Below are 15,481 nucleotides of genomic sequence, written 5' to 3'. Positions count from 1 at the left end.
ACATGTCCATTTTCAGTAGAGGCCCGGGGAGAAAAGCTCCGACACACATACAATATACAATATGGAATGTTTAAACAGTCTGAGCTTTTTACTGTTGCAGTATTGTTTACCTTTGGGATATCCTGATGAGGATAGGTGATTGTCTAGCCAATATACCAAAGCCTTTCACCTTCCAAGCATTGTACGTGAGATGTATGTCTTGCATGCAAAGTGTAAGGTACATATGTAACCTACAGATGCCTAATCCTCTGAACTTCTCTGCAGGCAGTCCGAACACTACCTCTGAATTCAGTCTGTATGCTCTTTAGTGAATTAGTTCATCTGCTGAGCCTTATAAAGGTAAGTGCCCCCGTGGGGTTCCTTCCTTTCCTTTTTGCTTTTCCTCCTTGTATTTATTTTCATGTCATCCAGAAAGGGAAACTGAATGTGGGAGTGGGAGGCAGCTTCCCTATAAAGATAGACACAAGAAGTGCCTTTTTTGTTTGGGTGCTACACATGATCATGTGCATTGTGAAATTTGTCAGGTGTTTGTCCCCAAGACACACCACAGTCTTCTGTTGTCCCTCTCTGTTCATTTATGATAGTGTCTGCACCTTTTGGCTGTGGGTACCATGGCTGAATTCACCCACCATGAAGTTCGGACACCATTTAAATACAGGACTGTTCAATGACAACTTCATTTCCCTCTGCTATGATCCAGTTGGAGGCTGACACAGAGCTGTCTACCCATATGTCTGGTGCAGATGTAGAGGGGAACCACTGCTGATTATATATGAGGGTCCTAGGGGAATTCCCCAAATATTAGTTAGGGAAGAGGTGCCTGGTACCCTCATCGAATCTAGATAGGGGTCTGAACTTTCTGCATTTGTTAAAATAGGTGTTCCTTTAAAAAGAAAATAAATGTGGCTAAGAATCCTCACAAGGAGTGATAGGGCTTTACTCAGGTAGTTGCACAATGCCATTATGGCTCTGAAACCCCACAAGTGTTGTATGTTCTTACTTCTGCACTCTAGTCTTCCCTTCCCTTTAAAGGGCTAGGGATTTGATTACTCTGAAGAGTTGGATTCGGTTGAAGTCACTGGCACATTCCTTCCAGATCCACTCTGCCTTCATCTTGAAGTCTGATGAAGAAGATTCACTGTCCCCTGATAATCCTTTTGAAGAATTATCTTTTGGGATACAATGGTCTGCATGATGGAACTCCTTTTAATTGGGACTATTCTCATGTTTCTGTTGTTCAAAGTAAATATTATGAATTCTTGCAAATAGATTTGCCTAGACCTTCTGCAGTTATTCTTGTTTTTGCTGCCCTTTTTTCATGCATTTTCAGCACCTTCTCAGGCTTCTGACTCTCAACTTCGAGCCCCTAAGAGAAGTCAGACATATTAGTATTTAGTATAAAAGTCCTTCATTGGACCCTGCTGTTTCCATGTACACAGATAATCCACCCAAACTGCTCTCCTCTTCTAAGCTTTGCCCTTCTGACAAGGACAGCCATGCTATGGAGAGGTATGGAGAAAAAGGTGTATACTTCTGTTACTTTGGCCTTTAAGGCCATTAATTATCAGACCCACATGACTAGATATGCCCTGGCTGTTCCCTCCCAACATGGGGGGGTTGACTGATATGCCTGATTTGGATAGTAAGACTTCTGCTTTGAGTTCTGCCTCTCAGGTGACTCTCCATTCCATTACATGCAGTTATGATGCTGCTGATACAGCCACATGCAGCCGCCCTAGAAGAGGCGTCATGGGTGATGCTCCTGGTTGCACCTTCAAGCCTTACCTGAAGACATTAAGGCCAAACTTTTTGATTCCCCCTTTTGACTGCCAGAATCTCTTTGGTACTGCTACTGGAGAATTGTTTAAAACCCTTCAGGATAAGGGTAAGATTATGCAGGACCTGAAGCAAGCCTTTGTTTTCTCTGTCCCTAAGTTCCCTTGGAATTGTCCATTGTAAACCTTTTGTCTCTAGTCAGCATAGACAGCCTGTTGCAAGCAAGAGGGTTCCTAAGTGAAATTTTACAAGACAAGCCCAGTCTGAGTTCTAGGGGACAAAAAACTTATCCCAATAAATTTGCCTGTATTTGACATCCAGCCTCTCCTCCTTGACCAGATTCCTCTTTCCCTTAGGCTGACTTTGTTTTCCTGTTTGGCAACAGATAACCACAGATGCCTGGGTACTCTCAAGTCATAAAGTAACAGTTTTGGATAATGGAAAGTCCCTCTCTTCATTCTCTGGCCTTCCTGTGCTTCTTCCTTGCCAGCGTCTTCATTTTCCTTTGGGTCTGGGGATCTGGTGGAACAGGGAACCAACCAAACTTGTTTCCTTATGATACATCCACAAGGAACAGGTTTTTATTCTTGAAATGTTTCTCACCCCCAGGAAGGAGGGGTCATGGAGGCCATTCTAGACCATTTTTTTCTCAACACCTTTCTCAGGGTCCCTGCTTTTAGGATTCTTTTTTAAACAAGAAGCATCTTCATTAAATTATCACATATGACATAGGCAGTCATACATTTATATAAATGAAAACAAACCATATGCATAATTTTAGTTTCAAACATTGTACATCACTTATCTATCCAGTCATTGTCAGTCAAACATTACATAGCTCATTCAAATCCTGCCTTCTTTTAAACCTTGTTCCTCCTCTGCATGTATTAACACAATTTCGATTTTTTGTTTGTACTTTGCTTCTACCCTTTTCTAAAGATGCCAGTTCCAGTTTTGTCTCTGTTACTATAGTCAGTACTTCTAATACAGTTGATTTAGACTTTGATTTCCATTTTTAAGTAATTACTTTTTTGGTAGCCACCATAATTAGACTCGGCAAGGCCTTTCTATGTAGAGGTAATTCCGATTCAGTATTATGGCTCAAAAAATCATTTCATTAGTTTCACCAATTTGCTCACCCAGTATCTCTGACAGGGTAGTCTGCAGGGAATTTTTAAAGTTTGCCAACTCATTACACTTCCAGAAAATATGTTCCCAATTACCTCTTTACCATTACACTTCCAACATTTGCTGTCTACTGTTGGAAAAATTACTTGGCGCCTACTTCTAGACTTTGCATATTTTGGCGACATACGGTACATATATCCCCATTGTTTTTTTGTGAATTGCTTATCCATTCTCTCTTCTCAAGCCTTTCTACCTCTTCTGATTGATACTTAGTTATGATGCAGTATTTTGTATGCTGAACTAATTGTTTCTTTTTTAACACCAGCTTCTGTTGTAGATTCTGCTGAACTCTACCAGTGCTGGTCTTTTTCTTAGAATCCCTCTATTTCTCTCTCTGCCTATACTCTGATATCCGTCCTTGATAGGGAAAGGTAATCTTTAGCCTGCAGTCCAAATAAATTCTTGGCCTCTTCCCATTCTATTACCTTTCCCTCAAATTATTTGCTCCAAATACCTTGGTTCTTTTGTCAGTTTTTTCCAATAAATTTTAGCCCCCTATTTCCTATTGTCCATATCCCTAATTGCAGTCATCCCTATCTGCAGAATCTCCTTTCTGCATTCCTGTGTTGTTTAGTACTTGGAATACCTTCTGCTACTTTATGAATATAATATTCTGGTTATTCTCCTTAAGGATCTGCATCCAAAATCCCAGTCTCTCCTTGTTTCTTGAGCTCCCTAACCGCCGCCGTATTATCATCATCCCTTTCCACTTTGAATTACAGGTTTCTGCTTTGGTATGTATCAGAATCTTAACTGTGTAGCTCTGAAATACCCTTTCTAATCAGGTAGTCCTGAACTGCCTTGTTCTATTGGAGGAATCCGCTTATCCCACTTGACTCTTGCTGTCTTCCCCTCCCAGATAAAAGTCTTCAGCTCTTTATTAATTGCTATCCACAAGTTTTCCACTGGTTGATAAAAATATGCCTGATTCTCTCTCTTTCGTCTTTTTCCCAGTTAGGGGTCGCCACAGTGGATCACCTTGCCCGCTCATGATTGGCAGTGGAGTTTTTACGGTGTTGAGTTGCCAGCCCGGCGCCCAACCTTCCAAAGAAGGTACCCCCATGCACGCACTCACGCCTAGGGCCAATTTTAGGGTGTCCAATCCACTTACAGCATGTCTTTGGGGGGATGTGGGAGGAAACTGGAGCACCCGGAGGAAACCCACACAACCACAGAGAGGACATGCAGACTCCGCACAGAAGACACCCCAGCCGAAGATCGAATCGGAGAGCCTCTTGCTGTGATGCGACAGCACTAACCGCTGCACCACAGCATGTCTGATCTGTGTATAAAAATAAGGGACTAAAAACATTTAACTGCTTGTACCTTGCTATTCATATCCATATAACAAAGCTTCCAATTTTTCTGTTTTTTTATCTTTTGTTCAGTCTCTTCCCACGTATCCTTAGCTGGCACAATAGAATACTTTTCAGTCCATATTCCTAAGTACTTCATTTTTATCATGTCCCCATAAATATGTATATTGCTGAATTAAATTGTGTATGGGTTCACAATTTACAGCTGTTGCCTTTGTTTTAGCGTCATTAATTGTGTATCCCAAAAAGATTTGAAACCGTCTCAAAATATTCCAAAACACTGTAATGTCCTTTTCCGGTTTTATCCAGTATAAAATAATATAATCTACAAACAGAGCCAGCTTTTCTTGACTACCATACCAATTATATCCATGAATTTGAGTCTATTATTGTTTGGCAATGGTTCTAAATATAATGCAGATAACAAACGGGAAAGATGATATCCCTGCCTGCTTCCTATGCTGAAACAAATTGTCAGAGGAGCCCACCCACTTTAATTTTCGTCTTCAATCCCTCATATATCCTCCTAATCAACCTTATAATTTTATCAGGGAATGCTAATGCTTCCATTGCCCTGCACATAAATTCCCAGCCTACTCTGTCAAATGCTTTCTCTGCATCAAGACCCACCAATAACAATGGTATTTTCTTAATTCTGCTTCCCCCTGGATCATCATTGTTCTATTAATGTTGTCAAATGTTTGCCTTCTCTCCACAAAACAACATTGATCCATGTCCATCAATTTTGACATAATCTTTGCCATTCTTTTAGCCATTCTAGACATGCACTTTGTAATCATGGTTTAGGACTTTCAGGATGTTTTCTCTCTGCTTCCTCAAGCCTTTTTGGTATCTCTGGATTTGAAGGATGCTTTCCCCCATATTCCTATTTGTCCTCTCTTTTGGAAGTTTTTACTTTTCTCTTCCTTTCATTGTCAGTTCTGTGCTTTGCCTTTTGGTCTTTCTGCTGCTCCAGGGGTCTTTTACCAAATATCTGTGTGCTGCTGTGGTAGCCTTTTGCAGACTTCAAGGAATTAGAATAGTCCCTTTTTCGGATGACCTTTTAATCCAAGCCCCTTCTCAGCAGCTCTTGCTTCAGAATCTCCACTTAACTATGCTTCTGCACAGTGAGGGATTCACCTTCAAGCAGATGCTTCCAATCACAGTTGGGGAGCCTCCTCCAGCAACCTAAACGTCCAGGGTCTTTTTGTCCCTTCAACAACTGATAGACAATATCAACATCAAGGAGATGTGGTCTCTACTTCTAACTCTCCAGGTTTTTCCCTGCCTTTGGATTCTAAGTCCTCTAAAGGTTTTTACAGACAGTACCAATGTCATGTGGTACATCAACAAGCAATGGGACACACAAATCTTACCTTCTTTGCTTGCTGGCTAGTTCTTCATCTGGTTTAGAATCCTTCAGAGTACAAGCTGCTGATAGATTGAGCAGGTCTAGGACAAATCCTGCTGAATGTATGCTTCACAGGGAGGTATTTCTGGACTATGTACATCGGTGGGTACTCCTCTGGTAGATCATTTTGCCTCCTGTCTGAACAGACAACTTCGACAGTTTTGAAGGCTAAGTCCTCTGGCTTAGAAAGTGGAGTCCATGTCTTTTTGGGAGGGGATGTTTCTGTATGCCTATCCCCTCTTCCTCTACTACCAAAGTTCCTGCACAAGATCATATGGAACACACCCAGAATCTTCCTGGTGAGTCTCTTTTTAACCAGACAGCACTGGTTCCCCCCTTCTCTATCATCTGGCCAGGGGCAATCATTACAATTTACTTTACAGGATGGATCTTCTCACACAAGACAAGGGATCACTTATTCACCCTCACTTGTACACCTTTCAGTCGACACTTTGGGTGATAGGGTTTTGATTCTGTTCAGGCATCAGTTTTCTAAGGAAGTGCTCTGGGTGTTGCAGGAGGCCAGAAAATTGTATGTAACTAAATAGAACCGATTTTCTATTTGGTGTCTGAAGCATGACCTCTAACCTTTTTCGGTGGTGGTTCCTACAGTGCTTTCATTGTGTGAGTTGCTGTTCTGGTTTGGCATGTTCATCTGTTAGTCTGTCATTTCAGCTTGTCTGCTTCTGAATTCACCTTTGGCTTCTAGTTTTGAAGACTAACAATTTTTAAAAGGCATCCTTCATATCTGGCCTCCAAGAAAGCCTATTCCTCCTCCTTGGGATATTTAATTTTGTTTTTGAGAAACTGATTGTCACTTTTTGAGCCTGCAGTTTCTTCTTCCCTACAACATTGTACTTGGAAGACTGTATTGTTGGTGGCTCTTACTTCTTCAAGGGGATCTCTGATCTTCAAGCTGTCATGGCAGTTCCTAGTTATTTGTTTTTTCACAACGACAGGGTGTATTAGTACCAGTCCTTTTATGCCCAAGGTGGCTAATTTGTCCTGGAACCAGTCCCTTCATCTTCATTCTTTCCTTCTCCACAGTGAAAGGGTTCAGCACACCTGGATTTACACAGACAGGTCTGTTATTACCTGGAAAAGACAAAGCATATCAGGAAATCTTAGCAACTTTTTGTTTCCTTTCATGTCAGGAAATTGGGTTGGCAGTGTCTAAGCAAAGCATCTCCTCCTGGATTTCTAATGCCGTTTCTTTTTGCTATTCTTTTCATGGCAAGCAGCTTTCCTCTTCTGCTCATGCTCATTCTTCTAGGAGAGTGGCCTCTTCTGGGGCTTTTTTTCAGTAGTCTGGATACTAGATCCATCTTGGAAGCTGCTATTTGGTCCTCTGTTCTCAATTTTACCAAACATCACAAGTTGTATATCTTTTCAAGAGTTAGGATGGGTTTGTGGAGAGCTCTTCAATGCCTTCCTACTCCCATACTTTACAGCACGTTTTGTACTCTCCAAAGACTAAAGAGTACTGCAACAGTGATAAGGAAGGACATAGTGCAGTTTTGCAAGGGTCTACGATAACAATAGATGTCCTACTTTACACTGCTGCAGTTTCTGTTCCTCCTCCTGCCCCCTGTTAATTCCTCTTGTCCTGTTTTTGGCCAAGGGGTCATTCTTGCATCCTTTACTTTTTCTTCCCTTCCTGGATATACATGTGGATGCCTTTCTCCGGGGTTGCCTTGGTTCTCCTGGGGCACTTGAGTTTTGGGGATAGGCATCCGTACGTCGCATATGTACCTTGCGCTTTGCACATAGGACATGTGTTACAGATAAGGCATATATGCAAAAGAACTTGACTAAACTGATCATTTGGGCACAAGAGAATTATATGCTGGTAAATGCATTAAAATCTAAGCATATGATATTTGGGAGACCTAAATTGAAAGGTGAATACTTAATACAGCACAGTGATTGAAACTGTAAATTAATTTAAGGATCTGGGTATATGGGTAGATCCAGCTTTGAGTTTTTCTAATCATATCAACCAGTTGGTTAATGATAGTTATTGAACTGGTATATTGTATAAAAAAGATTATAAAGTCTAGGAAATCAGAAATTATGAAGTCATTGCTTGTTAGTTATATTAGACCCAAACTTTAGTATGGAATAATAATATGGAAACGTTATAAGAAAACAAGCATGAGTAAACTGGAAGGAATGCATTGGAAATATACTAAGGGCATCCATGGATGTGAAAATTTAAGTTATGAAAAACTAAAATATCTAAACTTGTACAGTGTCTTATAGATATTTAAGAGGAGACCTTATTCAGGTATATAAGACATTTAGAGACGACTACCTCTGGGAATCTGTGGGGTTATAAAAAAGTAGTAGAGAATTATCAGACAACCTAAGAGTTGCTCATGCATGGAATAGAGTACCAAATTACATTAAAGCAAGCACTACTTTAGATATTTTTAATGACAGCCTGGACACTTGTTATGGGAACAACTGTTTTGGTATGTTGGCAGGCTAGTGGGGCATTTATGCTCATGCTTGAAATAGTTGTGTGTACGTCTTGAAGGTGTAAAGAATTTGGTATGCTGGTCAGACATTTGGCTATCCTGTGCAGGACATCCCAGGAATAAAGAATATTGAAACCATGAGAATTAGGACGTCTACTGTTATGGTAAGATCTTATACAACTGTATTTTCCTTCTGTGCCATATGGCAGATTCACTTTGACTCTCTTTGAAGAGGGGAGTCATTCCTTAAATTATTAATTTCCACATGAATAATAATTAAGCCATACTTTTTGATGATATGCTATTTACTGGTGTAAAGAAGGTTCAGCTGTCTTAGCATCTGCTATTTTTTAAACCTAACCTCTTGCTCGTTTTTCTTTCATGTATTTACCACCAAAGCCCTACCAGCTTGTTAAGCAGTAGTTCTCTGTATTGTTCAGTCATGGCTTCCATATTCATTAATAATTTGTGTATATTCTTATGTTGTAGAATAAAAGTTATTACTCTGTCCCAGTTTTCTTTTTAAATTTGTTTCACACCACGTGCCCACTGGCATAATGGTAGGGCATCCACCTGAAGTACTGGTGACTGGGGATCGACTAGCAAATTGGGACACTGGAGGGTCAGGTTAAGGAGGGAGGTTAAGCTTGAGTGACCAATTGCCAGTTAACTTACCTCGGGGAGAAGACACAGGTTTTTATGGCACTGTGTTGGTTTCTGCCTGAGGTTATAGAGAAGTATTAGTATTGCATAAGTATGAGAGCATAGAGGATAGAGTGGATGTTGGTGCATCATGTGGGGGAGCACATAGGTGAATGCTTGTGTCACTGCATGTTTCTGCCTTCAGGGTACTATAAGGTATTGTAAAAACCTTGCTCTTAAGAGCAGATTACTTTGTGTTGGGACTCCTTTTTGTGCCTCCCTGAAGATTAAATGCTCTACCAGCTATGCCCCAGGTCATCAGCTGTGATTCAGGGTAATAAGTTGTTTGGTCTAGTAGGTGTTGAGGGAAGGAGCCATTGCCCACCTATAGGTTCATAGGTGTTTACTAGACTAATGACCACAAGGGCCTTTTTAAACCTAGCCATGCATCCCGAATATCTGACAAGTTATGACACCCTTGATAAGTGCAAGCATGAGCCTGGGAGATGAACCATTTACAGGTTACTTGTTTGCATCATAGGTGCCATGGTCACTCTTTCCAAAGTAGCCTAAATAAATTATGTGCAGTCACCTGCTGTTAACCTTGTATGCTGCACAAAAATATGCTTGCTTCATTGTCCAGCAACTGCAGCGAAGTCTGTCTGCTGTGTTTAGTTTTTATGCTGCTGGAACTAATTATATTATATTTTCTGTTCTCTAGAAGCTTTCCTTCATTTTAGGGAGTTTTTTCTTTGCTCTACTAATTAACATTTTTATAGGCCAGCAATGGTGAATCTTGACTGTGTATCACTCCCAACTCTAGTTCCTTTCTAGTATGGTGTGCTCCATATTGTATAACAAATGTAAAATTGTATCTTAAATTGCAGCCTTACAAATCATGTGAATATGAGCTTGAAAACAATGCACCAATTGTACTGAAAATTAATTGTGGCTTTCCTGTAATGTTAAGCCTTTTTTCTTGTAGGTAGGTCCATAATTGTCTTTCAGTAGCCTAAAAAATGTTTATAACACTGTTTTAACTGGTATATGTTTATCATGGTATATGAAGTTATGTATCAAGCTCACTTTTCATGAGTAGCATAAAGGGAAGGGGGTATGCTATGCATTATAGTGCACTAATGTACATCAGTTAAAATATTTTATTTATTTTGCTTTTGTTTCTAGGGTTTGGTAATAGCAGGATTGGCTGATTTGACTAGACCAGCAGACAAACTTAGCACAGCCCAGTCTGGAGTATTAACAGCTACAGGTATGAATGTACTTCAGATGTCATAAAAGATGACTTAGTAGCAAACACTTTTTATGGCAAGATCTCCAAGTACAGAAAGAAGTTTTCTGTACTAAGACTTTGATGCAATTTATGAACTGTTTGTTTGCCACTGTTTTTTTTTTTTATTTGCAGTCTGGCAAGATTACTTTGCAAAAGTAAACCATGGTTAATGAGTTACTCACCTTAGCTGCTGACTGACAAAGGTCGTCTTAGTTGACAACATGTGATTTATTTGTTAATCATTGTTAGTTATTGTTGAATATCTGTTTACTTTTTTCAGTACTGTGTATATTCATTACAACATACTTGCTCTTTTCTCTCTTCTATGTGTTTTCGTCCTTTCTAGTTAACGGACACTGGTTTGTTTTTCCATTTTGCTATACTGATCACATTTGCTGTTACGAAAGATGAGAGTGTACTTAAGGCAGCTAGACCAGATCACATTGCAGTAGATACTTGTTGGGTGGTATGCCATTTCATGCAGTGTGCCTAGAGAGATGCAATACAAGTCAAATGGCTTTTGAAACTGATGTTGCTGATGGGTGTCTGCAGGTTGTTGCTCCTCATCTCAATGAAAAAGCAGCCGTACAATGTTTAATCCTATACCCTCTGCCCAGAATAAGGGAACTGGCCTCCAGGCAGTTATTTCCACCTCTTAGTACTGACCGGCTAGCTCCTTGGCTTGTCTTACTGCTAGATCTCTGGAAATAGTTGGGACACCATATGCTCACACTATAAGGTTCGTGGTGTAACATACATTTGTCCATAGCTTACTGTATAAATATTGAATTTAGAACTTCACTATTTCTACTAAGAGTTCTGGTGTATTAGTATTCCATCAGTACTGTGCACTGTCGGGTTGATGAGATTGTTGCTGAGTTCCATCAGCTACTTTGATGGATACTGCTACCAAAAATTGTCAGAATGACTGTGCCATCCCTCTTGCTGGTACCTCTATAGAGCAGTCTTTGGTGCAGTCCTAGGTTGAATTGTTTTTTGCCCGGGAAAGTATCTGCCTGCAGTAGCTTGTGGCAATCCTTTTTACTCTGTGTCACATTTCTTAGCATGATATTTCCTTTAATATTTTTGAGATCTAAGCATTTAATCACTGAGATTATGCAGTGAGTAAATAAGCAACTTTTGTTTGGTTCCATTAACTTTTGTTTCATGTCTTGTCGCTACTAAAATGGAGAAGGTAATACTGGATAATTATTGTCAGAACTGGGTAGGTTGGGACTTGAAACCATATATCAGCATGCATATGTTGAAAATAGATCTATTACCACCTGTAACATGATGTTCTATAACAATATAATAGCTATGAATGAAAAATTGTGCTGTGATGTGATTTATATAGATTTAACTTCAGCGTTTGACAGGGTCATGCACAAAACACTGATCAATAAATTAGTACAACTAGGTATTGATGTACTGTTGATAAGATGGATAGCTGCATGGCTTACAAATAGCACATGGCAAGTATCACACACCAGCTGGACAGGTGAAATCCTTGGTTACAGTCAAGGTGTCCCACAGGGCTCTGTACTAGGCCCTTACTTGTTTTAGATTGCATCTTTCAGACCTTACTTTTTCATCTGAGGTGTTCTACAGTCTATATGCTGACGACCTGAAATTGGGTAAACTGATTACAAGTGTTACAGATAAGGCATGTCTGCAAAATAATTTGACTAAGTTGGCCATTTGGGCACAGGAGAATAATATGTTGATAAATACATCAAAAACTAAGCATATGAGATTTCGGAGACATAAACTAAAAGGTGAATATTTAATACAGCACACAGTGATTGAAACTGTAGACTCATTTAAGGACCTGGGTATATGGGTAGATTCAGCTATGAGTTTTTCTAATCATATCAACCAGTTGACTAATGATAGTTATACAACTACAGGTTGTATAAAAAGATTTATAAAGTCTAGGAAATCAAACATAATGAAGTCATTATTTGTTAGTTACATTAGACCCAAACTTGAGTATGGAATAACAATATGGAAACCCTATAGGAAAACAAGCATGAATAAACTGGAAAGAGTACAGTGGAAATATACTAAGGGCATCCATGGATCTGAAAATCTAAGTTATTATGAAAGACTAAAATATCTGAACTTGTATAGTGTCTCTTACAGATATTTAAGAGGAGATCTTATTCAGGTATATAAGGCATTTAGGGACAACTATCTCTGGGAATGTTTGGGGTTATCAAAAAGTACTAGAGAATTGTCAGATAACCTATGTAGAAGATTCTATAGGAATGAGAAGTGTACTAATTGGTTCTCTGACAGAGTAGCTGATGCTTGGAACAGACTACCAAATTACATTAAAGCAAGTACTAGTTTAGATATTTTTAAGAACAGCCTGGACATGTATTATGGGAACAAGTGTTTTGGCATATTGGCAAGCTAGAAGGTCTTTAATGCCCGTGCTTGAAACATATGTATGTACTTTGTCCACATCCTCTCTGTACTGTTTCTTTCCAGTATAGGTCTACCTCTAGTATATGCATAGGCCTTTTGAATAACAGTCACAACACCAATAACCAATCTTGAATTTGCTTTGTGAGGCTTTATTTTCTATATGTTGATGTCTGTGGCATGACCGATGTGGTTCCTGAACTTTTGGCATGGATTACTGTATATAGTCAAAATGTCTTGTTTTGTTTCACATATATGGTTCAAGTCTTCAATATAAAACATGAGAATTATAAAGCAGCTGTAGTTTGCTAATCAAACAGCCTCAAGAAGTAGAATGGGACCTTTTGTTTCAAGATTTGTTTTGATGCGTTTATTTTCAATATATGGACACCATCAGTATCTGATATATTTGTTGCATTTCTGTCAGTTGGTACTTATCCCCTGATTTAGACTTTTTTATCATATGCCTGCAGCCACAGTTAAGTTTTCTATTCACAAATGATCAGCACCCCCATCAAAACTGAGATTCTGTTTCAGGTGAGGAGCTGAAAATAAGTGACTTGTTTCACTGCACAAAACATTCAGGATTATCTGACATTCTTAAGCATTTTATGTACTTTCCTACGTAATCACCTTTCCAACACGACTTTGAGCACAGACTGGCCCAGAATCCATTATCTGGTTTAGCTTTTTTCTTCTAATGTCAGAAAGCAGCAGAACATTTTCAGTTATCATTCATGACTCTTTTCTTCCATTTTCTGTAGTTGTACCAGTGGCCAGATAAATGCTTTGGATTTCCACTACTTGAAGCCTGACTGTAATTTCTGTAGTTACTTTTTAAACTATTACAGTTAAAGGACCATTACGTGCTTCAGTTGTTTCCTTGTTTCTTTATGATTTTTCTCCATTATCCTTTGAATGTAGCACTGTAAAATATGCAGACTGCTACAGTAAATCACAATTCTGACTGTTTCTTTCATCCCCTATTTCTACAGTTCTGGTACTATGAGCCATCTGTAAGCCTGTAACGCTCTCACTGAGCTATACAGAATAAATGCGGGCACTACAATGGCTTTGTAATAATGCCCTTTGTTATTTTTCCTACTTTTCTCCATTTCTACAGAACGGCCACCTACAAGCCAGCCTCCTCTACTGTTTTCGTGCAGGAAACGCCTTTAATTATACATGTAGTAGATCCTTTCAGTTTGGTTACTGCACGCAATAAAAATGTGAACCTAAGCATCTCTGGGAACTATTCTGCACTATGTAATTGCTGATTGCATATCTTTTGCTGAGGGATTATTATCTTACCTGCCTGTGGCAGAACCAGTGTTGTAAAAAGCTTTTTCTCTTAATATTGATGTATATAACCATTTTCACTTCCCTTACAGTTTGTTGTTGCAATACATTTAGCTCCTTATTTGATACTTTGTCATTTTTTTTTTAATGTTCTGTAATGCGATTGCTAGTAGCTGTTAAAGCAGCGATAGCCTTACATGTGGCATTGCACTCTATTTTACCTTTTTTTATTAATATTCCAGAGGCAGCTATTAACTGTGCTTCTTTAAGCCTGCACCCTAGTCAGTCACCATTAGACCTTGTACTAGTTATAACCCCCCCCCCCCATGAAGATCATGCTTGCCCTAATGAAATCCCCCGAGTAAAAAAAAAAAAATGTATACTGTTGTTGAGGCTCATTGTTTGTGGAAAGACAGCATGCATTTGTTTTTCTTTGGTATCGCATGTGATGACTTACAGTTGAAAAGAGTGTGGCATGGCTCTATCAGTTTTGAAAATGGTACGATTAAAAGTTTTAAATATTTTCAATCTGTCAGTTTCAAATAGCCAGTTTTAATAAGTTTGTTCCTTGGGAGGATGCCCATATCATGGAACATGCAAAGACATTTATAGTTTTTCACTTCTTGTAATACATTTTAGTTGTATTTTACAATTGGAGATTGTTTGATCCATTTCCGTTATAAAGTTTGATCCCTGGTATCTGAATAAAGTGTATGAGCAGAGTTTTTATTAATGTTACCATGCTGGATCCTATACAGCAGCATCATGGAGGAATTCCCAATATATGTGTCTTTGTGCAGAAATGATGCCTTTCTGAGCAGTGGTTATGATCCAAAATTGTTATTGGATTTGAAAGCTAAGACCATAACTGATAGAAAGACAAAATTAAAACCTATTTTTTTGTTAGATGATGATTATAATCCTAGCTGTATAGAACATCAAGATTCTATAATTAGGTATATTACTTCTTATAATACCAAGACACATTTGGTTAAACAGATCATACCTAGAAATTGGGTTGTATTGATGGCATCCGCTGATGTTAAGGCTGTTTTGGGTGATAGACCGTACTTCTCATATAGAAATATGAAAACCCTAAAGAGTAAACTATGTTATAAAGATTTTAATAGACCTATGAAACGGGCTGTTTCCATTAAGTCAGGTACTTATAGATGTATGAATTGTACTTGTTGTTTAGATATTACTAGTGTTAATAGTAATGTGTTTAAACATCCCATTACTGAAAAAATATATAGGTTTGATTTATTAGCTACATGTGTCAGTACCAATGTGATCTATCTGGCAACCTGTGTTATGTGTTCCTCGTTTTATGTGGGGAAAACAACCAGGAAGCTAAAAGAGCGTATCATTGAGCATAAATCAGAGATTAGGAGAACCAATGATAAGAATGCTTTATATAAACATATAGCAGAATCTGGTACTGACCATAGGTTTACATTTAGGGTTATAGATGTTTTACACATAACATTAAGGGGTGGGGATATTAATAATTTACTTGAGATTAAGGAATATGAGTGGATACTCAGACTTGCTTCTGATCGCCCCCCCAGGTCTAAATTCCATGGTTACATTGAAACCTGTTCTTATTAAATTACAACAAACTAAATTACGTTGTTAGATTTTAATG

At 38.8% G+C, this 15,481-nt stretch overlaps 1 protein-coding gene across 1 annotated transcript in view; it reads left to right on the top strand.

Moving 5' to 3' along the window:
* Positions 1-15,481, top strand: part of LOC122802652 (mitochondrial pyruvate carrier 2-like) — a 656,608-nt gene that overhangs the window by 150,682 nt on the left and 490,445 nt on the right. Inside the window, exon 3 of the mRNA XM_044072357.1 lies at positions 9,999-10,083. Within this exon, the coding sequence (XP_043928292.1) occupies positions 9,999-10,083 (85 nt within the window). The remainder of the gene's footprint in view (positions 1-9,998; positions 10,084-15,481) is intronic.

Source organism: Protopterus annectens, chromosome 5.part0, assembly GCF_019279795.1.
Source record: "Protopterus annectens isolate FY-2018-M chromosome 5.part0, PAN1.0, whole genome shotgun sequence".
NCBI lineage: Eukaryota > Metazoa > Chordata > Ceratodontiformes > Protopteridae > Protopterus > Protopterus annectens.
The sequence above is the reverse complement of the archived record's forward strand: the minus strand, read 5'-3'. Positions and strand labels throughout refer to the sequence as shown.